The sequence below is a fragment of the Momordica charantia genome, assembly GCF_013281855.1.
Source record: "Momordica charantia cultivar OHB3-1 chromosome 10 unlocalized genomic scaffold, Mcharantia_2.0 BLBB01000010.1, whole genome shotgun sequence".
NCBI lineage: Eukaryota > Viridiplantae > Streptophyta > Magnoliopsida > Cucurbitales > Cucurbitaceae > Momordica > Momordica charantia.
The window spans coordinates 13221193-13245515 of NW_028275158.1; the positions used below are offsets into that span (position 1 = coordinate 13221193).

Sequence of the window (24323 nt, forward strand, 5' to 3'; positions counted from 1 at the left end):
TGATAGGAATGTTGAGTCGGTGACTCGGGCTACTCTCACCCATACAGATCAATAAACGAGCCCTCACGGGTAGGAGTCCATAACTCACTCAGGATTGAGAATGATTTACCTGGTCATCCTGTGAAATAGCAATCTATTAGTCAATGACGTTACATCTAAAGATTGACTATTTCACGGTCCGGTCTTAAACAAACTCATTGTATAGGATGCCCCCACTTGCATGTCTCCACATGAATGACCTGGATCAGGTTGTTTGTCACATTTACAAATTGGGTCGTATCCATAGTGTTGCCAAGATAAGGTACCCAGCCTTAACCATATACTATAGATCTTTTAGGTTATTCCGAGACATTATCCACTTGTATATCGAGGGTATATCAAATATATACCCAATACATATACTGTCCCGGTTACATAATAACAATCTTGGATGTTTAGTTTATTGGATTTAGACAGTGCAATGTTGTAAATTCAATAACAAATTGATTGAATAAGAAAAAACAAAACTTTATTGAATATAAATTTGTTTTTTACATAATTACAAACTACGAATTTAGGACAACACACCCAATAATCTCCCACTTGAACTGAACTCTAGTGAGGTGTTCAAAATCATAAAACAAAGGGACAAATACAATAAACTAGAGCATACACTATACTCATTACACACCATACATTATCGGTGGTCTTATGGTCCTTCTCACCGTATCTCTAGCAAGGTTTATAATCACTCAGATCAGTCTGTTCAGTTTTCTATGCTTTTGATTCCTAATCACTGCCATCATCCTCATCAATTTGCTCAAAACTAACTTCTGATTCAGTACTTGTTGATGTACTTGGTATGTTGTTAGAAGTGACTAGCTTTTGGATTGAAATGAGCTCTACTTCAATCTCAAATGTAACTAAGCTCTGAGATGTTTCCTCTATTGATGTATTCAATTCTGAGTATGACATACTTCATTCATCAAACTTAACATCTCTGCATATTATACGTTTGCCTCTATTCGATTCCAAACACTAGAGTTTGTAGCCCTTTCTCCTTTTGGATAGCCTATAAATACACACTTCAAGGCTTTAGGATCAAGTTTGCCTTGATTTATGTGAGCATATGCACTACATCCAAAAGCTCTCAAGTGAGAAATGTCAAGTTTTGCTCCACTCCACATCTCCTTAGGCATTTTGAATTCAACAACTCATGAAGGTGTTCTATTTATCAAATAACATGTTGTGATTGTTGCTCCCCCCAAAACAACTTGGGCAAGTTTGATTGAGATAAAAAGCAGACCTTTTCAAAATGATCTTATTCATGCATTCAACAAGGCCATTTTGTTGTGGAGTGTAACCAATCGTTAAGTGCCTAGCAATACCATGCCTCGAGCAAAGTTCATCAAAATGTCGATTCACAAACTCAAGTCCTCTAACAGTCATGTTTTTCTTCACTTTCTTCTCAGTTTGATTATGAACTAAAGTAAGCCAATCCTTGAACTTTGACACTGTTTCACGTTTATGCTTTAAGAAATAAAACCACACTTTTCTACTAAAGTCATCGACAATGGATATCAAGTACTTGGCTCCTCCATGTACTCACATATGTCGGCCTCCACAAGTCTGCATGAATATAATCAAGCTTTTTTTTTAGTGCAATGTATTCTCTTTGTGAATTTTACCCTAGTATACTTGCCAAAATTGCAATATTCACATATAGGAAGTTCACCCACTTACTTCAAGTTTATAATCCCTTGATTATTCAGTTCTTTCATGCCTTTCTCACTAACATGCTCCAAACATGTATGCCAAAGTTTTGTAGCTTTGATCCTTTTTATCCACATCATCAGAGACAAGTGAGAGATTTCCTAACTACTCAGCATGTAAAGCCAATTTTTTATCTTTCACTTTAGCTTCAACTGTGAGCCTTTATATATCTTCATCTCACCATTTGTTATCTTACTAGTATAACCAAGCTTATCTAAAGTTCCAAGAGAGATAAGGTTCATTTTCAAGTCAAGGACATATCTCACATTAGTCAAAATTTTCGCCAAATTATTATGAAATCTCAGTCTCACCGTGTCAATCTCGGTCCCACAGATCTGATTATTACCAAGGTAAACTTTTCCAGCTTGTAGAGGTTAAAGTCATTGAAGTATTCCCTAGAAGATGTTATATGAAAAGTACAACCTGAGTCCAAAACCCAGTCATCTGACCATTCATTCCTTGAATCCAACAAAACCTTAGCTGATTCATGACTATCCAATACATTTGTTGAACTCTCTCCCTCGGTCTTTTCTTGGTTAGATTGTTTGTTCTTTGCTAACAAAGGACAATTTGTCTTAAAATGCCATTTTTTCTGACAATTGTAACACTTCTTACCTTTGGCTCTCGATTTTGACTGTGATTTCCCTCTCTGCTTGCTATAATTTTTATTCTTTATTCTATCCCAAGTATACAGTACTAAAAGTCATTTCAAGCATTTCTAACTTCTCCCGTTCCATCTTTTCAGTTGGGTATTTATTTGGATCATGAAGAGCTTTTGCAACATTTTGTTGCTCTAAAAGAGCTCTCATATTCTTTTTCCATAATCCAAAATCACTGTTACCATCAAATTTATCTAGTTGAAACTTAGTTGTCATTTTCAAGATCACCAATAAAAATCTTTTCAAAATTTCTGAAAAAAATCTTGCTGTAAAAACACTTAAACAAGACTCTGATACCACTTGTTGGGTATTCCAACTTACACTAAAAGCACCAACAATTTCAATAAAATATAGAATATCGACTAACTAAGTTCCAACAATAAATTCAAAAAATAAATGAGAAATAGAGAAGAAATGACACACTAATTTGTAATGGTTTGATCAACGTGATTTACATCCACCATGATGATCCATCCATTCCATTCATATCAACCAAGCATTGGCAAAATATATGGAGTCTTCTCAACAATAATGTGCATAAAATTATAGCATCAAAGACCTCTTCCATTCACTAAACTCAAAATTAGTGACAATAAAATAAAAGAGAAGTTACACCTCACTCTCTCAAGGTTTCAACTCTCACACACAAAGGAAGAAGAAGGAAAAACTCTTTCTTTTGCTTTTGTACCGCCGCAAGAGAGGAACCCAAAAACTGCTACTGATTTTTTTCACGATAAGTGGGTGCCCTAGGCACGTGGGAGCTATGAAGATAAATCACTAATGGACTGGGCTTATTGGGCTTGTTTTCTTTTTATAGAATAACTAATTTTTGTATTCTGTTTCATTTAGTTAAGGCCCGATAGCCTATATAAGTCCCTTAACTCTCTTTGTATGATTAATGGATTGAAGTACAATAAATCTATTTTCACATTGCACGTTATGATGGTATCAGAGCTCACAAATGTCTAACAACGATTCAAGAAACATGGCTGATTCTACAGAAGAAATCTCTGTACTCACTGTAAGTCAGGGATCGGTGTTGGTCAATCCTGGAAACAAAATCAACACTGTAAAACTGACTGATAGCAATTTCTTGTTATGAAAATTTCAGATTTTAGCAACTCTATGAGGTAATGGTTTGGAGAACTACATTGATGAAAATTATCAAATTCCACAGCAATATACAGTCAGTACAGAGAACTCAACTGTTACACAGAGGTTAAATCCAACCTATACATAGTGGAAAAGACGAGATAGAATGATAATTTCTTGGCTTTTAGGATCCATGTCAGAGGAGATTCTTGCATATCTCCTTCACTGCAAAACAGCACAAGAAATATGGAGCAATATTCATCAAATCTTTACAACAAGAAATCTTGCAAAAATAATGGAGATCCGAACCAAACTACAGAATATCAAGAAAGGTAATTCTAGCATTAAAGACTATGTTTGTCAAATTAAGAACCTAGTTGATTCTTTACAAGCTACTGGAAAACTAGTTACACCAGAGGATCACATTCTTTACATACTATTCAGACTTGGATAAGATTATGAGTCAACTATTTCAGTAATTGCAGCACAATCAGGTTCAATTTCTATACAAAAAGTTACTTCTTTGTTGTTATCTCACGAAAGCAGTATGGATAAAGATGTAACTTTAGCAAATACAAAAGACCCAACTCTGCCATCAGTAAATCTAGTTCAACAGAACAATAGTAGCAATGATAATCAAAGATATCAAAATAGTGATAACTCAAGATTTCATAATAATCAGTCTTATGATGCAACCAGAGGCCGTGGTAGACATTTCAGAGGAGGAAGAAGATCGTGGTATCCCAAGAATCGTGTTCAATGTCAGATTTGTCATAAGTTTGGTCACACAGCTGACAAATGCTGCTTTAGAGTCCCATATCAAACAAACTATGGGAGACGTCATTATATTCAGCCATCTCCTGGGTATAATAATCAACCTATGTCTGCAATGTTAATGGCACCATAACTTAACAAAGACACTAATTGGTATCTCGACTCCAGAGCAACCAATCACATTACTCATGATATGAATAATCTTGCCATAAGTAATGAGATTATGGGTGGACAACAGATACACACGGCAAATGGGGCAGGTTTGTCAGTCACACATTCTGGTTATTAATTTCTTACCTCACCTTCTAAACATATATTTCATCTTCAAAATCTAATTCATGTTCCCTCAATCACTAAAAATCTTCTTAGTGTTAATCTTCTTAGTGTTAGTCAGTTTGCTAGAGACAATAAGGTATATTTTGACTTTCATCCAAATTTATGTTTTGTCAAAGATCAGGTCTGGTAATATTCTCCTTCAAGGGAACCTTCAAGATGGTCTATATTCTTTCAAGCTGACAACATCATCTCCAAGTTCTAAAGGCATCTCAAGTGTCAATCAAGTTCTTCAAACTACCACTCCTTTATGTACTCCATTTATATCCAAGTGTAATAACCTCATAGATGTTTGGCACAAACGTTTAGGCCATCCATCATCCATTGTTATAGATAAAGTTCTCAATACATGTATTCCTCCAATTTCAATAAATAAAAAGCTTTCATTCTATCAAGCCTGTGCAATTGGCAAAAGTCACTCTCTCCCTTTTTCTCCCTCCACCACTATATAAACTGCCCCCTTACAACTTGTTGTCTTAGATCTTTGGGGACCCGCATATAAACAATCCCGAAATGGTTATCAATATTATATCTCCTTTATCGTTGCATACTCTTGTTTCACATGGATTTACTTTCTTGAATCCAAGTCTCAAGCCTTTTATGTCTTTATCCAATTCAAAACACAAGTGGAAAAATTTTTAAACACTCCTATTTTATGTTTCCAATCGGATGGTGGTGGAGAATTCAAAACTTTCTCTCCTTATCTTAAATCAAATGGAATTGAACATCATTTCACTTGTCCCTACAGGTCCCAATAGAATGGGATCAATGAAAGAAAACATCGTCATATAGTTGATATTGGTCTAACTATTTTATCTCACTCATTTATGCCACTAGAATTTTGGGATGATGCTTTCTCAACAGCTGTCTATCTAATAAATCGACTTCCTACAAATACTCTTAAATGGATCAGTCCTCTAGAAAAACTATTTCATCAAACACCAAAATATTCTTTTCTAAAAACCTTTGGATGTCTTTGCTATCCTTGCCTTCGACCCTATAATAATCACAAACTACAACCTAGTTCCATTCCTTGCATCTTTCTAGGATATAGTAACATTCATAAATGTTACAAATGTCTTGCTTTTAATGGGTGACTATATATTTCTCGTCATGTCCTCTTTGATGAAACCACCTACCCTTTTCAAACTTCCACATCTTCCACTACTTCCCCATCTTCCTCTACTGTCACTATCTCCACCTATACCTCCTACTAATCCTCCAATATTCTAATTTGTTGAGCCTCCACCTTCCTCTCCTACTCTCCCAACACCTTCTAGTCCTATTTTATTATCTCATACCATAGACATCCTTCCCAATCCACCTGCAACTGAACTTCATCCAACAGAACCCCCTTGTTCACCTCAAAATACTCCATCTCCTGATATGCCTTCTACCTCTAATACCAATCCACCTATAAATTCTACTTCAAATGCTCCCCCATCTGTTAGTCCATATCCTGTGATACCTCAAAATACTCATACTATGGTAACTCGTGCAAATAATGGCATTTTTAAGCCTAAAATCTATTTGGCTGATTACAAAGAAGTTGAACCTACGTCTGCTAAGGAAGCCTTAAAACACAGTCATTGGAGAAAGGCCATGGAAGAAGAGTATTCTGCCCTAATGAAAAACCAAACATGGGAATTAGTTACTCCTTCACCAAATTAGAAAATTGTAGGTTGTAAGTGGGTTTTCAAGATTAAACGGAACACAGATGGTTCTATCTCTCGTTATAAGGCGTTTTGTGGCAAAAAGTTTTCATCAGACAGTTGACATTGACTACTCTGAAACGTTCAGCCCTGTTTTTAAACCAATAACCATCAGAGTCTTATTTACTTTAGCTTTGGCTAATGATTGGGAACCACGACAAATAGACATCAACAATGCATTTCTACATGGCCTACTCAATGAGATTGTAATAATGGAACAACCAATTGGTTTTATTGATTCGGGTTCTAAACATCTAGTGTGCCGGCTGCGAAAAGCTTTATATGGCTTGAAACAAGCTCCCAGGACGTGGTTTGAGAGATTGAGCAATTTTCTTATTACTCTTGGCTTTATTGGGTCAAAGCTGATCCATCCGTATTCTACAGAGCTAAAAATGGTTCTACTTGCTACATTTTAATCTATGTCGATGACATAGTCATTAAAGGAAACTCTACCTATAAGATTAACACTTAATCTCTACTCTTCATAATAAATTCTCTCTCAAAGACCTTGGTAAACTTGGCTACTTTTTAGGAATTGAGGTATCCTATCCTACTCCAACTAGCCTTTTTCTCTCCCAATCTAAATATATCACCGACCTACTAAAAAAGGCCAAAATGTTGGAAGCCAATGCTATAGCTACTCCCATGATCAATGGAGCTATTATGTCAGCACGACAAGGTGATTTACTAGCTGATCCTTATCTCTATCGAAGTGTGGTGGGTGCCCTGCAATATGTAACTTTGACCAGACCTGAACTTTCTTATTCAGTGAACAAGGCATGCCAATTTATGCATGCCTCTACATCTACACACTAAAAGCTAGTAAAGAGAATACTTAGATACCTAAAAGGTACCTATGATCATGGTCTACTACTGACAAAAGATGCAACTTCAAGGGTATGCTGATGCTGATTGGGCATCTGATCCTGATGACAGAAAATCAACGCCTGGGTTTTTCATATATTTGGGAGGAAATCCAATTTCATGGGGCTCTAAAAAGTAGACGATTATATCAAGGTCTAGCACAGAAGCATAATACCGTGCATTAGAACTTGCAGCGTCAGAATTGGTGTGGCTAAAAACATTGTTCCGTGAGCTGCACATCCCTCTTCCGTCCAATCCAATTCTCTGGTGCGACAGTCTGTGCTCGGTTCACCTTAACTCAAATCATGTGTTACATTCAAAGACAAAATACGTTGAAATAGACATTTACTTTGTCAGAGATTTGGTAATTTCTGGTCAATTATGTGTGCAGCACTTACCGTCGCTAGCTCAAATCGCCAACATGCTCACAAAGCCCCTTTCTCCCATGCAATTTCATGCCCTAAAGACCAAGCTCAATGCCATGCACCTACTGCCATTGGCTTGAGGGGGGTGTGAAGATAAATCACTAATGGACTAAGCTTATTGGGCTTTAGTTTTCTGTTTATAGAATAACTAATTTTTGTATTTTGTTTCCTTTAGTTAAGGTCCCAATAGCCTATATAAGTCCCTTAACTCTCTTTGTATGATTAATGGATTGAAATACAACAAATCCATTTTTCATAGTGCACGTCACGAGGAACTTCAAAAATCAAAACAAAACAAAGCACCACATGTGGTATTTAGCAGCCCACTATTTTTTAGCATAATAAATGGGTCTAATATTGAATAGACGAACCAACAAAAAGTCATGGAAAAAAAAAACTTCATAGAGCATCATTGAACGTTTCTACGCGTGAGTTTTTTAGACTATCATTGAAAGTTTCTGCATGTGAATTTTCTAGACTGTCATTGAAAGTCAAATTTGTTGTAGTATATGCTCTGATTTCGGGGAAGGGATTGAATAACAGCTTAAAGCTGTTGTTCGTCAGTCAGGACATGGTTAGCTTCTTTTAGCTCACTAATCACATTAGACATCTTATTTATGTGTTGTCTCATATTATGATTAGGCGATTTTTTATAAGTGTCAAACTAGTGAGTTGCCTAACTTTGGCGACAGAAGTTCCATCCATTTTTAACTTTAATGCAGCCCACATATTCTTAGTAAGGTCCTAAGAATAAAATTCAAACATGACATCATTATCCATGTTGCTTAGCAAAGTAGTGCGAGCTAGTGAGTTTCTCCTCTTTCAGTCTTCATAAACCTTTTAGCCCTCCTTTGTTGAACAATAGGGATGTAAGGATCTAAACTAAATTGACTCGGTCAGGTTAGGTCGGGTCGGCTATGACATGGATCGGTTCGGGTTAGTCTTAACCAAGAAAATCGATTTTTAAAATTTACCTTACCTTTATAAGTCTTGCATCCTCTCCTTTTTTTATCTTATCCCCTCGCAATCCACAAGCTCTCTCTCCCTCCCTCTCTCTCGACAAAAGCAATAGTGATGAAACCCACTGCTGCACTCGACGACTCAAAATCATGGTGGCAACGACCCAAATGCGCAACAGACCCATATTTAGGTATCTTCCTTGACATCAGGTGGACCCGCTTGTCACCAGCGAGGAGAGAGATCTTGAGTGAGTCCTGTAGTGAAACGACCGCATCAAGATCTTGATTGAACATATTAGCCTTTTGCAACATGTAGTTTTTTAAGCTGAAGCGAGGTTTTTGGTCCTTTTCTTCAATTAACCTGATCCGACCAGAGAGTATTCTTTTTGGTGAGTATCGTTGATAAGGAATGACGAGAGAAATTTTGCTTTACGAATATGGAGGAATGGGAAGAATAAGAATAATAGTTGAATTGATGAAGAAAAAAAATTTGTGTTTGAATTTATTAGAATTGTTGTAAAGAGAGCAATTATGCATCAATGATTCTTAGTAACATAGCTCATCTTTATCTTTTTTTTTCCTATTTTTTTGTAATCTCTCTTTTTCTTCATCCTTAGAACTTTTTTTCTAGAGAGAGAATGATAATGAATCACGGTTGGGTTTATATAGTAGGAATCTGGAAAATTTTAGTTGTCATATTCCATTAATTAAAAAAGACTCTTGCTCTCATGAAGGTTGAAAGGGTGTTAGAAGTTGGAAACCCTACACTGGAGAGAAGAAGAAGAAAAAGAACAAAAATAATCGAAGTAGACTCGACCAGATCGTAGTCTAACCCGAACTTTTCGAGTTGAGTCGGTTTCCTGGACAAAATGACTAGACCCAATTACATCCTTATTGAACAGGGTTGCTTCAATCAACACATCGTTTAATACTTCTAGAGCCTCTTGTTCTTGATAAGTTTGATTTTTTACTACAGAAACTTTACTGTCGGGGCATGTTTGATTGTGAAAACGACCATTTTTCCTATGTATTTTATAAAAACTGTTTACATGTTAAAGTAGGATAGAAGGTGAACATTTATGGGTAAATTGCAATATGAGGTATTTGGAGTTAAAATGAGATAAATTTTGGTCGAACTAGGCAAAAACTCACGTTTTCGAACTTTGTAGGGACAATATGCCTTCTGGCAATAGTAATCAAAACGCATGTTTTGCTTACATTTGGATTGCTTTAACCAATTCAACCCAGTCCAAGTCAAAGTCGTTCAGTTGACACAATCTCAACACTCTCCTCCTATTTTGGCCGGAAGTTCAATCAACCTCAAAGCCTTATATAAGGAGAGCTTCTCTCAGTATCCAAGATATCCAATTCACTTCATTTTCAGTCCTAGATGATAGATTAATTTCGTTTTACTTTTCTCTCTTTGTTGTTTTATTGTTTTCGAAACCCTAGCCTTAGTAAATCGTTGTTACATTTTGTCCTTGCTTTGATTCAAATTCATTTCATTTGTTCTTCATCTATTTTCATTCCTTAGCGTTCTGTAGCGAGTTTTAAACTCGCTTCAAGCTCGAAAGAGAAAAAAGGTTAAGCTAGAACTCATTGTATTTTTTTATTCTTTAAATTCAAGCATATAAATTATTTCTTTTATCTTTTCTAGCGTTTTTCTTCTTTTAATTATGCACTAAGTGAGTTTTTAACCTCTCTGTGGAATGCATTAGCTAAAACTATTTAATTTTAACACGGTTGGAAAAAGGTCCAGCGTCTAGCACATTTCTAGGTTGGTTTCTAACACGGTTGGTTTAATTATGCACATTTCTAGGTCTAGCGTCTCACCCTTCTTTTAATTATGCACTAAGGCACTTCTTAGGTTGGCCATTGGTAAATTGATCTATTCATTTGAAGGGATCAGATCCCGCAGCGAAAGCGCGTGAACGCGTGTGCTTCAATCTTGTTTTAGAATTGCAACAAAGAAAAGACACATAAGCATGAGTAACAAGGGAAGTTAGTGATACATACCTTTGAAGACACCTCTTCAATGTAGACACCAACGCCACCACAAAGTCTTCCTCGCTATCCTCTAGATATTAAGAAATCCGGTTTGTGGGAACCGTTTTAAAACTGAGAAAGGGATAGAGAGATTGAGAGAAAGATTGTTTGCTAAAGTTTCTGAAACTCATAGAATTGATGATCGGGATATAACGGAAGGGGAGAACCTCCCTTTTATAAGGGAGGAAGAGTGAGGGGGAAGTCACTACTTCCTCAGTCACCATTTCTCCACTTCCCACCATAATGGTGGGAAGTGGGAAAACCTCCCCCACTTCCCCCACTTCCCCCTTTTTTCTCTTTTTTTTTTATTTTTATTTTTTTCTTTTATTTTAATTAAACAATTTTAATTTAAATAATAATTAATTAAATCTAATTTAATTAATTAAAAAAAGAATTATTAATTTAATTAAATTAATTCTAATTTAATTTAACCAAATTAATATATCTCATTAATTTAATTAATTAAATTAAATTAAACTTAAATTAATCAACTATATTAGAATCAAAAATTCTAATATTCATCTCTCTCATAATTTTGAATCCAATTCAAAATTAACTTTATATTATAATGTATCACCATACATTATATTAATTATATCTCATACAATTAACCTTAATTCCCTTTGATTAATTTGAACAATTCAAATTCTTTTCAAGACTAACTGTTCTTAAATATCCTTTACGAGCTAGCAAGGGGACCTAATTGACCTATAGATCGGAAGCTCCAACGTTACGAGATTAATTGATTAAACTCATTAACTATATTAATCAACATTCGTTAACTGTCGGTCACTCCATTAAAGACCCACAGTTGCACTCTTCTCACTGTAGAATGTTTTGCGTCCATGGATTTTGACCATTAACGGTAAGTCAATCCTTCATGAGTGTTCGTGACCACAGTTGGGTCAAATTACCGTTTTACCCCTGTGTTACATTTTGTACCTTAAGTACCGCTGATCCTCTAATGAACACTCGGTTATGGTCCAACCAATAATCGGAAGTCCCTCTCGGGCCAGTGAGAGGGTGTGGCCCCTTGTTCAAGTCCCGGAGTCAGCACTCAAGAGTAGTCGAGAATGAGTGAATTTCATCTTGTGTAGTTATGTTCCCAGCTCCCCACTTAGTCTCGTCTCCAAAATAGTAGGCATATTGAGTCGGCAACTCGAGCCACTCTCACCCATACAAATCAAAGGACGAGCCCTAACATGCAGGAGTCCATAACTCACTCAGGATTGAGATCGAGCTATCTGGTCATCCTATTGAAATATTAATCTATTAGCTAACGGTGTTATAGCTAAAGATTAATTATTTCGTGGTCTGGTCTTATACAAACTCATTGTATAGGATACCCTCACTCGCATGTCTCCACACGAATGACCTGGATCAAGTCATTTGTAACTATTACAAAGTGGGTCATATCCATAGTGGTTGCCAGGATAAGGTACCCAACCTTATCCATATACTATAGACCCTTTAGGTTACTACTGGAACATTATCCACTTGTATATTAAATACTGTATATATATACACTGTATATCAAATATATACGTTATATATTAAATATATACTGTATATCTGTTACATACTGTTCCAGTTACATGACATAACCTCAGATGTTAGTTTATTGGATTTAGGTTAATGCAATTCTATCAATAACAACTTTATTGAATGAATATTTGTTTTATGTTTACAAACCACGAGTTTAGGGCATAAAACCCAACAACATTGAAGCCTAATACTGAGAATGTTACGTTAAGCAAAATATTAAGAAGCTGATATGGGATGTGACTTAGACATATGCTGTAAGCACATAAACCACGGTCCTAGACATAGGCTTTCTAACTCATAAAAGCAAATGAATTGATAATTACATTATTGGATTGTAACTACACACAGACATATGATAGTCGGTTACCCTAGACTCTGGAATAACCAAAAGCGGTTCGTGAAAGAGTAAAACTCATATTTATAGAAAGTGTCAAGTAGCGCCTTGCCTTTTTCCTCTAGTGTGTGTTTTCCTTCAAAACTAAGGCAGGAAGAATTGGGGTTGTGTTTTTATAAAGAAACTTGATATTTGCAACCCAAAATCACAACTTTATCATCCATTTTCACTCATAAAACTTGATTGCAGTTTGAAACATTTCATCTCATCGAATTCATTTTGAAGCAAAAGTCCCTAAGGATTCAACCTTAAAATTACTTCTTTGTTACTTGTGACTGTATACGCTTGCACGTGTCTCTTATTTTTTGTGGTAGAGAACATCTCAACAGTTCTTCTAGTACATACTAAATTTTTAATGCTCATATTTCATAAGTATCCCTATTAAGCTGATTTCCTTTGTTCAATCAACAATTATATTTTTAGGAGTAGATGCCATATTTTGAGAGTCTACGAGATATATTTGCACATATATCAATTCATGTGCATAATACAATACCTCTATTATTTTAAAATTTTAAAATGTATTCGATCATAATTATTTTATCGATCCAACATCTAGTCGAAATTTCACTAAGTTTCAAAACTATCGTAAATGTTAAGTGTAATAATTGTTTACGAATTTATCAAATTGTAAAATAAACAAATACTTTATCAAAATCAAAACGTATAAAAAAAGATAAGGGTAAATTGCAAACACTACCCCTAAACTATAATGGTTATTGCAGTTACACCCATAGACTTTTAATTGCCAAAATTAAACCCTCCAACTTAAGTAATGGTTGAAATTAAACCTCTTTGTTAGTTAGGTTAACCTTTCCATTAACTTCTCCTTTAAAAAACAAATTCTACTTTAAAAACTAGTATTATTAAACACTTCAAGCAATGTTTTAAATTGAGAGGTAATTTCAAATATGCTAAGAAAAACATATACCAACAAAAGTCTTTGGCTGCGTCTGCTATGTGTTTTGAGCAGTTACGGACGAAGCTGGAGAAGAAGGCGGCTATGCTAGTTGGTGTGTGTATATATATATATATTTATTTATTTATTTATTTTGAATAACTAACAAAAACGTATTTGAAAGTACTAAAATACATGGAATACAACATGTTCTTCATTAAATATTTTGTTTTCATATAGTCGACCAAATATATATTTATATATACACACATATTTATACTAATTCAATACCACGTACAATGCACTTAATAAAAATATTGATTTCATATATTATAAAAATATTATTTAACTAAGTGCCTTGAATTTGTAAAAATATCATAAGTTTGTTAAATATATATAATTTTTTCTATAATAGATGTAATTGTAAAAATATAAGATTGAAGGTAATTATTATTAATAAAATAAATTAAAAATTAAAAAATGATAAAAATGATATTCAATATAAAATATGAATCAAATCAATCATCAATATGATATCTTATTAAATTTTAAATTAATCTATGTATTATAATGTGTTGATATTTTACATTTTCTACATCGTTCACATTTTTTTAAAAAAACTATTTCCTTGTTTATTATTAGTAAATATAGGTTTAAGTTCCTTAATTATTTTCTTAATTTTATTAACATAAAGCTTTCAAATTGCTAAATTGCTGTGGAAATAAATTGAACACAAAAATTTATAGTTTGAGTGAGTGAAAAAAATTATAAATTTTTTGGCATTTCAAAACCTTCATATTCTACAATTAAATATAAGTATATATAAATCTTTAGAAATAATTAATTTATGCACATTGAATGCATAACTTTTTACCTTCTAACTTTTTACATTCTATTCATTTAATCTTTTTGAGTGCATATAAATTGCATTATCATATACAACAATTTTAATGAAGTTTAGGTTATATTTTCTTATTGTTAATATAACAGTTTTTTATATTCTCATTTTGAAAAGTTTATCTTATCTAATTTATGATCCTTATTTTTTTAACTACACATTGCTTGTTCAATTAAAATTATAAAGATTTTCCAACCTATTTTTTTTTTTTCTTAACATCTTATATCAAAATTTTCAACCTCAATAAAGAAAAATTATTTTAATTATTTTATTTCATATTATAATTATACTTATTATTTTAAAATCCTTTAACTTCCAGGTGAATTAAATGAAAAGAAAAATTTGTATTCCAACTTTTTAGATTGATTATTATTGATAATTAATTAATTAATTAATTTACTATTTATAATTAATTAAAAACTTGGTAATGACACAATTTTTTTAAACAAAATAAGAAAAAATTGTAATTATTATCAATAAATTATTGATTTTTCACCAAAAATTTTAAATAAAAAAAAACACATTAATTATAACAGAAAGATAAAAAACAAAAAAAAAATCTAATATTGTAGCTATAGACTCATTCTTTAAAATAAATTTTCTACCTTGATAATTGATTGGCCAATATTATTATTCAATATGGTAGAATTTTAGAAAGTCATTTGCATCACGTGAAATCAATCGAATACTGCCAAAAAAAAATTTTTGGCATTGTGGTCAACAAACAAAGAAAATTATTGTAACTACATAAAAAATCAAAAATTATGATGTGAACAATCGTAAGGCTTCAGTCGTTGTCTCCCCAATTGTCAAGTCACTAATTTTCTTGATTGTATGTCTCTAGGAATCTATGATACTTCAACTCCATTATTGTACTCCTAGATCATCATTCCAGAGATGAAAAATCATGGCTCAAATAGAAAGCATCACATCACAAAGAGGAATTAAAACGACCCAGTCTAGGATATAGATCCAATAACATGCTTCCTTACAACTTGAATATGTCACCAGCATCTTAAGACGTTTTTCAATATTGAAGAATTCTTTGAAAGAAATGAATTGAGAGCACTAAAAAAAAGAATGAAATGGAGAAGTGTTTGTGACCAAAATGGTGGAAGAAGACTCAAATTTATATAGTAATAGATAATGAAAAGTTACAAAAGTTTAGAAATTCCATCCTGAATTGTAATTAAAGGAAAAACCTTTTACATTCCAACTTTTTACATTTCATATATTTATTAGTTATTGATAATTAATTATTAACAAATGTTATTTATTTGTAATTAAGCAAAAATTAAAGGGTTATAATGGTCTTAAAATGTTTTTTCTGAGATCGTGCCTTTTTAATATACTAGTGTATTACCACGTGTCTTTGCATGTAAGATTTTTTAATTTAATAATATTCTAAAATCAGTAAAAGATTAAAAAATCACTATTTATTGAAAAAAAAAAAAGAAATGTCCAAAAACAGTTGCTATAAATTATATTAATTTAACTCAAGTTTAATGGCAAAAATAATGAGAAAAAACTTCATTTTATAGTTCTAGAGAGTATAAAAGTTATAACGCTTTTTAAATTTATCGATAAAAGCTCTATAATAATTATAATTAAAAATAAAATATTTAAAAATGAAATAGAAAAACTTTTCTATTCAATCTTTTTAAATTACATACATTAATAAACTTAATGTTACATTTACATTTCATTTATTCAAACTTAATTATTCAACAGTTATATTTTTTACTTAATAAAAATTTTATTGAATTAGCCCTTGCATTTTGAACTTACAACCTTTTTAGAAAATAGATACTTATAATATTTCCCATTTAAAATTAATTGTACTTATTTATTCATATTATATTTATTTGAGTATTTAATTAATAATCATATTACATTGCTATAATTAAAAAATTATTTTTAGTCTTTTTAAAATTTATTATATTAATTTTAATGAGTTATAATTAATTTATAATCAATGAGAGAAAGATCTTTAGAAATTAAATTAAAATATATTATTAACTAATTATTAATAATATCATAAATTAGCTTAAAAGAATTTTTGTCGAAACTAATTCTATAAAAATTAAAGATTATTTTTTAGCTAATTTTTTATTTAGTAATTTCTAAAAATCATGTTCATTAAAAAAAACTTAAGAAATGAATATAATAACATCATTTCTTAGTTGTTAGTGGGATAGAATTATTAAGAATCATATTACACAGATAAAATTATAAAAATTAAAAAGTATAGTAATAATTAAATTTCAAAATTATAATTGTCGATAAACTTTTTAAATAAAATAATAAGAAAACTAATTATGAAACCATTTATAAATATTTTATAAAATATATTTATAAAATATATTGATACTTTTATTTCAAAATAATATATAAGATTTTTTTACACACATATATATAAATATATAAAAGATTAACCCAAAGGAATTATGAAACCATTTATAAACACTAGCATGTTACCACGTGCAAATGCACGAAGTATTTTTATTTTTATTTAGTCTAATAATAACATCAATATTATGAATTAAAAAAAAGCAATACATACCACTAATTGTAAAAATTAAGAAAATAATAATAAAATATTAAAAAGATGTATTTATGTAAACTTTTTAAAAATATATTTATTTATTTTAAAGAACATCCAACTTTCAAATCCATTTGTAACATCTCACAAACAGACAAGAATATAAAATATGAATTGACTAATGTCTCTCATTCTCAATATGCTACACACATCATATTGAGTTGTTTTTTAGATGACCAAAATTTGAAAAGTAAAGGATAGGAGAGAACTGAATTTAGAAAAATAAATATATAATTCAAATGTTTCGTAGAAGAATGATGGAAGAACTCATTTTATAATTGTAAAGAATGGAAGAGTTATAAACTTTTAAAATTCGAACTTATTTAAAATTCTATAATTAATTATGACTAAAAATAAAATCTTCAAATCCGTAGAAAATAAAAGATAAAATTTTACCTATCAAAACTCTTTTGATTCCACATTATTATCAATTTAAAAGTAAATTGATTTCAAAAAAAAAATTAAAAGTAAATTTAAGTTTTCATAAAATCAAAACTAAACTTCAACGAACTATCTCCTTTCTCAAAAAAAGAAAAAAAAAATATCCACATGTTATCTAAATTTAAACTTAACCAGAGGTAAAATGGTCTAAAAATATATTTTTAGAGATAGTAACTCTTTTATATAAGTATCATGGTAAAGTATAAATTTGGTAATTTTAATATTTGCTCTTTTAAGGGTATTTTTAAAAAGACACAATAGATTTGTCAATAATAATTGAGCATCTTTAAGGGAAAAAAAACTTCAATATGATGTTTCACATATAAAAAATTTAGTCAAACCAATAAACTAAAATTCAACCAACCAAGTTTGTTTAATCAATTAGTTATGTTGATCTATTCAAACCGTTTAAGGGCATGAACTTATTGAATAATAGATATAATTTTTATGATTATTTTAATTCTACAAAAGATAAGTGTATATTTGACAGTTTGATAATTTTAGTGTAGGTTCATACTTTTTTAAAAAATATAAAATATAAAGAAACATATACCATCACATTCAATAACATTTTTATTAAATATATAAAATTCAACAATTTTGTAATTAAAACAATGTTTACAAAATCCTAATGATTCATACTTTTTTTTCTTGTCCATTTCTAGATTGGCAAGCTACCTTATGAGCTAGTATAACCAACCACTACCTTATGGACATTGATTATTCAATTATTATTATTTTCTTTACCTTATGAGCTAGTATAACATTTTCTTGACACACACCTATTATTTTAGCATTCTCAATTATTTCCCTTGCTTAACAAGCTCGTGTATGGATACGTTTAGGCCATAATTATCTCCCTTGTAAGTATACTCATATATGGATACACTTACACTTAGGCTACATATAGAAAATAATTTTCTTTTTCTCTCTTTAGTTACTTTATTTTAAAGTTGGAAACATGTCTTTCTTAATTAGCAAGTCCATTGTACTCATGTATTTTTTAGCTATTTTTCTCTCCTTAGAACATAATGAGAATGGTACATTTTTTAGTTTGAGTACTAAAATCTTATGAAAACATAAATATTATTTCTGCTGTCTTTTTTTTTTTTTCACACTAATTGTGAGATATCAGAAAACTCTTACAAATGTTGATTCATATAACTTTATATTTGCTGTCGCCGCGACATTTTTGCTTGTCATGAACGTTTGATGCTGCTCATTGGTGCTCGTCGTTGCCACCACAGTTGATATTCATAATATTTTTTTGTTGCCATCTTCGTAATCAAGAAAATGAAGAGAATTTTTTGCAAGGGGAGGGTACACAAATTGTGGCAAATAAAAAATGCGAACAAATGGGGAAAGATAGAGACCCACCTTGACTTCAATGCTTGATCGAAACTAGATGGTTGATTCCCATAGAGCCATACTTGGTTAGCAAATGCTTGCAAGTGGCCATTCGATTATGTTCTCCAAAACCATGTTGATCATCTTTGATGATTTCTAAATTCAACTTCTCATCCTTGCAAGGCACGTTGTTGCAGCGACAAACGGGTATGTCAGTTCCCAGTCGTTGAAGCCACATTCAAGAACACACATGTTTTTATTCCAGCATCCTCTTTAATCTCCTTCAGATAGTGTAGACACCGTATTTGGTCCGGCTCGCTTTCGTTTTTTTTAAAAAAATTATTACTGATTTATTTATTTATTATTATTTTTTTTATGTTTATTGATTTAGTTTAAAATAACATAATTTACTTTGTTATAAAATTTAATAAAAAGTTTTAATTGAATCAAATTAAGTTTTAAAATTAGATTTTATTTGAAAATAATTGGTTTTTTTTAAAATTGATTTTAAGATAAAAAAAAAACAATTTTTCACCCCTTTGATTTTTTCCTTCATACGTGTATCCCCTCCCCTTCTTCCCCTCGCTCTTTTTCTCTCTTCTCTTACCCCTTTTTCTTTTTTATCGTTAGTTTTTAGGTGTATTTAAGGAGGGCTGCAGTGGGGAGGAGAGCACAGACAGAACACCCATACAGAAGAATTCACTCCCTTCTTTCTCTCTACCATCACCTTCTCTTCTTCTTCACCCAGGCTGGCGACCCCGACGATACACAGACCGCACACGTCCCCCGGTGATCACAAGTTCGGACAACCTGCACCATAGTAGTCCGGCGCAAAACTTCTACAACCGATGCACGGATCACCGACCACCTGACTTCGACCTCGAATGCTCCTTTACAGTTTTCAGACCCGCGCCTCACTGCACTACGTGGTATAGAAAAAAGTTGTTTTAGAAATGATTTGATTTTTTTTTTGTTTTAAATAAGCTTGTTTTAAATTTGATATTATATATATATATATATATATATATATATATATATATATTTTAAATAAATTTTTTTAAATATGATTTGATATATTTTAAAATAAATTTGTTTAAATATGATTATATATATTTTAAAATAAATTTGTTTAATATGATTTGATATATTTTAAAATAAATTTGTTTAAATATGATTTGATATATTTTAAAATAAATTTGTTTAAATATGATTTGATTATTTTTAAAATAAATTTGTTTAAATAGGATTTGATTATTTTTAAAATAAGTTTTAAATATTTATTTTTTATTTTATTATTATTATTTTTTTTCGTTTTCAGTTTTATTTTCTTTATTTTTACTTTTTTTTAAACAATTTTTTTAAATAAAGATTTGTATGATAAGAATTAAAACTAAATTGTATCATGTGGTGTTGCCATAGTGGTAGGTTACTTAGGAGTAATTCACATGTTTTAGGTTCGAGTCTTTGCTTGCCTAAATTAATGTTTTTTTTTACATCATCATTTTACCAAACAACTATTTTAGATAAATTTTTTTTAAATATAAAAAAAAACTTTCGTTTTTATAAGATTTCAAATCTTAAAATATTTATATAAAATATTAAGTGATATCTTAGGATGTTGGCACATTGGTAAGAAGTTTGTATATGGACTCTCATGTCACAAATTCAAGTCTTGATGGGCCCTACACTAAAATTAATTTTTATTTATTAATTTTTCTTTTCTACTAATTAATTATTTCGAAAATCCCAATGACAGAAATTGGATCTTTCCAATATTCTCGAGGTGATAATTTGTTTTTCTAATGGTCTTTGCGCCACTCATGCTTGTTGGTTCATATTTTATCGTAAAATATGAACCAATAAATTTGGGACATTTAAAATCAAACACAAAAGTATTTTTCTTTTTGGACCAAAGTATAATAGGATAATTTTTGACAAAATATGGTACTGTTTTTGAACGGGTGTCGTAGGGTGCTAACACCTTCCCTACGCTCAATCGACTCCCGAACCAACAATTTGTTTTCGCAGACCTTGTCTTTAGTTTTAGGTGACCAATCACACCTCGTAGATGATTGGTGGCGACTCCAAACCCTAATCTTGAAAGAGACCACAGGGGATGACGTCGGCCGCTCCGCGTCGCGATGACGTTGCGACAGATAGTTTGCAAGCTTCCTTGCACAAGTTGGGTCAGGAACCTACAAAACCATTTGGATAATAAGATTTGTGGCAAAGCTTTTGTTTCTAAAGTAGAAGCTGATTGTTGAAAATAAATCGGATGGATTTTAGAGAAACAAATTTTATATGAAAGTTTGACATTCGAAGTTCCTCTCTTATCAACAAATTTTTTGCTACAACTTCTTTTACCTTCTCTAAAATTTTGTAGAGTTTGATTTTTGTTTTGTATTTATATATTTCTCATGGAATTCTAATAGTTGTCTGTTTTAATATCATAATAATTGACAACAATAAATAAATTTGTAACGGTTTATATATCTAATCTAAATTGTGTAACATATTTAATTTGTCGGTTACAAATTATACTAGAAGTAATGAAGATGACCCTATAAAGATGGAATATTTGTGCAATTAGCTAAGAAAACAATTTTTGTTTTCAAAATTAGTTTGAGTTTATTTATTTGTAATTAATCCAAGATTGAAGGGGTATTATAGTCTAAAAAAGTTGTTCAAGAATCGTATCTTTTTAATATAATATAGATTTTATAGAAGACATGGATACTTTTATTTCAAAATAATATATAAGATTGTCGACCTTTGGTTGATATATTTTTATGATCAAACAATTCTGTAGGATCCAATGACGTCTAATTGTAGGACAATGCCACTCTATCACTCTTACAAATCGAAATTCTAAATGTGATAGACCATTATACAATATGACACTACTTTGTCGCTCTTACAGATCGAAATTCTCAATAGACCATTATGGATTATGACACTAATTTTTTTTCTTTTTTCAGACAAAAGGAAAAATAAGGATAAACATAAGAAAGAGTAACAAACTCCTCAACTTGCACAAGGGAAGCAATATCCTCTAGCCAATCTTTAAGTAGACACAATGATCTTCATTCTTCAATGCTAATCGAACCAAATTATCTATCACTTTATTTCTATCTCTTTTTGTAAAGTTGCACATATACCCGAGAGTGTGCAATATCAATATGATACTACTAAAGCTATACAATTTAGAAGAAATCAAGAGATGAAAAAGAAGTAAACTAAGAAAGAAAGCTAAATTGTTGTAGAAAACGTTAGAGGAAACTCCATATATATATATATATATAGGAGATATATAAGTTGGAAAACTTTTGAGATTCCAACATTCTATTATTAATTCCAATTAAATATAAATAATACATTGTTATATATAAATAAGCCAAACTTTTCATATTCAAGTTCTTCATCTTCATAACTTCTACATTATTATTTATTAAAGTTATTAAAAACAAAAAATGACATGTTTAGTAAATTTAAAATTTGATAAAGAGACATAATGGTCCAAAAATGTTTTTCCGAGATATTAGCATTTTAATATATATATATTATAGAAATTAAAGGGGTATAATGGTCCTAAAATGTTTTTTCGAGATCGTGCCTTTTTAATAGATTATAGATTATAGATTATAGATTATAGATAATAAAAACAAAAACAAAATAAAACTCTCAATTAAGCTGCAGAATCACTGTAACCAAATTCTTGTGTGGATAGATGGAGGAAATGAAGAGTTTCCAAATTTCTAGTTGAAGAATCGATTCTAAACAAGATCACTACTTGGATTCCAATTTCAATTTTAATATGCTCGACTTGAGAGTGTTTGATGGTAAGTAATACAGATATAGTACCATGTTCTTGCATTTTTCTTTTCTCATAATTTTCACTTATGGAGGTTCATTTGAGGAAGTAAATGAAAGCTCTAGTTTTTTTAGTATAGAAGAAACCTCATAGAACAATAATTAATGAATGTTTATTTGTTATATGTTAGGTCCTGCATAACAAATGATCCAAGTTTTGAAAAGAAGACCAAGACATACGAATGAATGTGATTTTTTCTTTTTAAATAAACTCAACTTTAGTGGGAAAAATTAAAAAAAAAAAAACTTTAGTGGGAAAAAAGACTTGTATTTTTTTTTAATGATTTTAGTTACTTAGATGACTTTTTTAGCATTTCGGTTACATTAACAACATGTAATATATGCATATGGGAGAATATCTTTTCACAATGTCTTAACATCATGGAGGTCGATTTGTTTACAATGACAAAAACATCATATGTAGGAGGCTCCATACATAAATTTGAAAATTGTAGTTCTAATAAGATGTCCATCTCTGAAATTGAAGAAAGACTGAGAGAAATAAATGCATTAAATTGGAATAAAATATACTTTTTAATTCCATTTATGGATTTTTATGGAGGATTAAAATTTTTGTGGTTTGATAAGAATATTTTAGACATGCTAAATTGCATTGCTCCTAAGAGAAACCACATATATACGTAGAGCACCCTAACAATATTTTTTATGAAGAGAAAGCTTTGTAAATGTTGAAATGATTGGAGAAACACCTGCTGCCATAAAAGATCAGATGCATAATAGTTTAGAATTAGACGATATTTGTGGTAGTAGCAGTAGAGGAATGCACATAGAAGAACTATTAAACATTAATTATGATGGAAAGGATGATGATGAATTGTTCAATGAAAAGTTTGATGGTGTGAAGTTAAACTTATGGGATGGTGGTGCAAGTTTATATTTAGAGGATGAAAAAATTGTGTAATTCTTAATCTTGTTCTTTTAGTCGCCTAAATTCACCCCTTCAATCTAATGATGTTGTTAAGGGATCACATGTTTGAGTTTTATCCTTCTATGTTACATAGAATTTACATTAGGGATGAAATTTAGAACATTAACGGAATTCAGAGATGCAATAAGAGAATATTATATACGATTTGGACATGAATTAATTTACCATAAAAATGAACCTGGAAGGGTTATAGTGAGATGTCAAGACGGGTGCAATTGGAGGTTGCGTGCCTCTACACTACTTGAAATATGGACTTCAATGACAATTTAAAATTGTCATTAACTTAATTTATGACAGTTATATAATTGTCATGGATTAAGACATAAAGGAAAAGAAGAATATGTCAGTTTTTTAAATTGTCATCAATGCATTTGCAACCACAGTTATAAATTGTCACGAATATATCTTATATCACATTTTAAAAATGTCACAAAAATTTTATTTAATGACAATTTATAATTGTCACTGAAACAATAAAAAAAATTTGTTCTTCTGTCAACGAAAACTTAATGACGATAGTTTATAATTGTCATCAAATGTTTTTTTAATGACAATTTATGATTGTCATAAAATGTGTTTTAACGACAGTCCAAAATAGACACAAAATATTTTTTTACCATTCTTTATAAATATCAAGAAAATCGTAATAATGACTATTTATAACTGTCATGAAAACTTTTATAGTGATAGTTTTTTTTAGTACTTTATAAGGATAGTTTTAACTGTCAATATTGACAGTTTTAAATGTCATAAAAATCTTTAT

The 24323-nt window shown here is 30.8% G+C and overlaps 1 protein-coding gene across 1 annotated transcript in view; it reads left to right on the forward strand.

Annotated features, from left to right (window-relative positions):
* LOC148208590 (uncharacterized) overlaps window positions 1-23533 on the forward strand; it is a 43022-nt gene extending 19489 nt beyond the window's left edge. Inside the window, exon 3 of the mRNA XM_088119121.1 lies at window positions 23284-23533. Coding sequence (XP_087975247.1) covers window positions 23284-23533 — 250 coding nt within the window. The remainder of the gene's footprint in view (window positions 1-23283) is intronic.
* The last annotated feature ends 790 nt before the right edge of the window (window positions 23534-24323 follow it).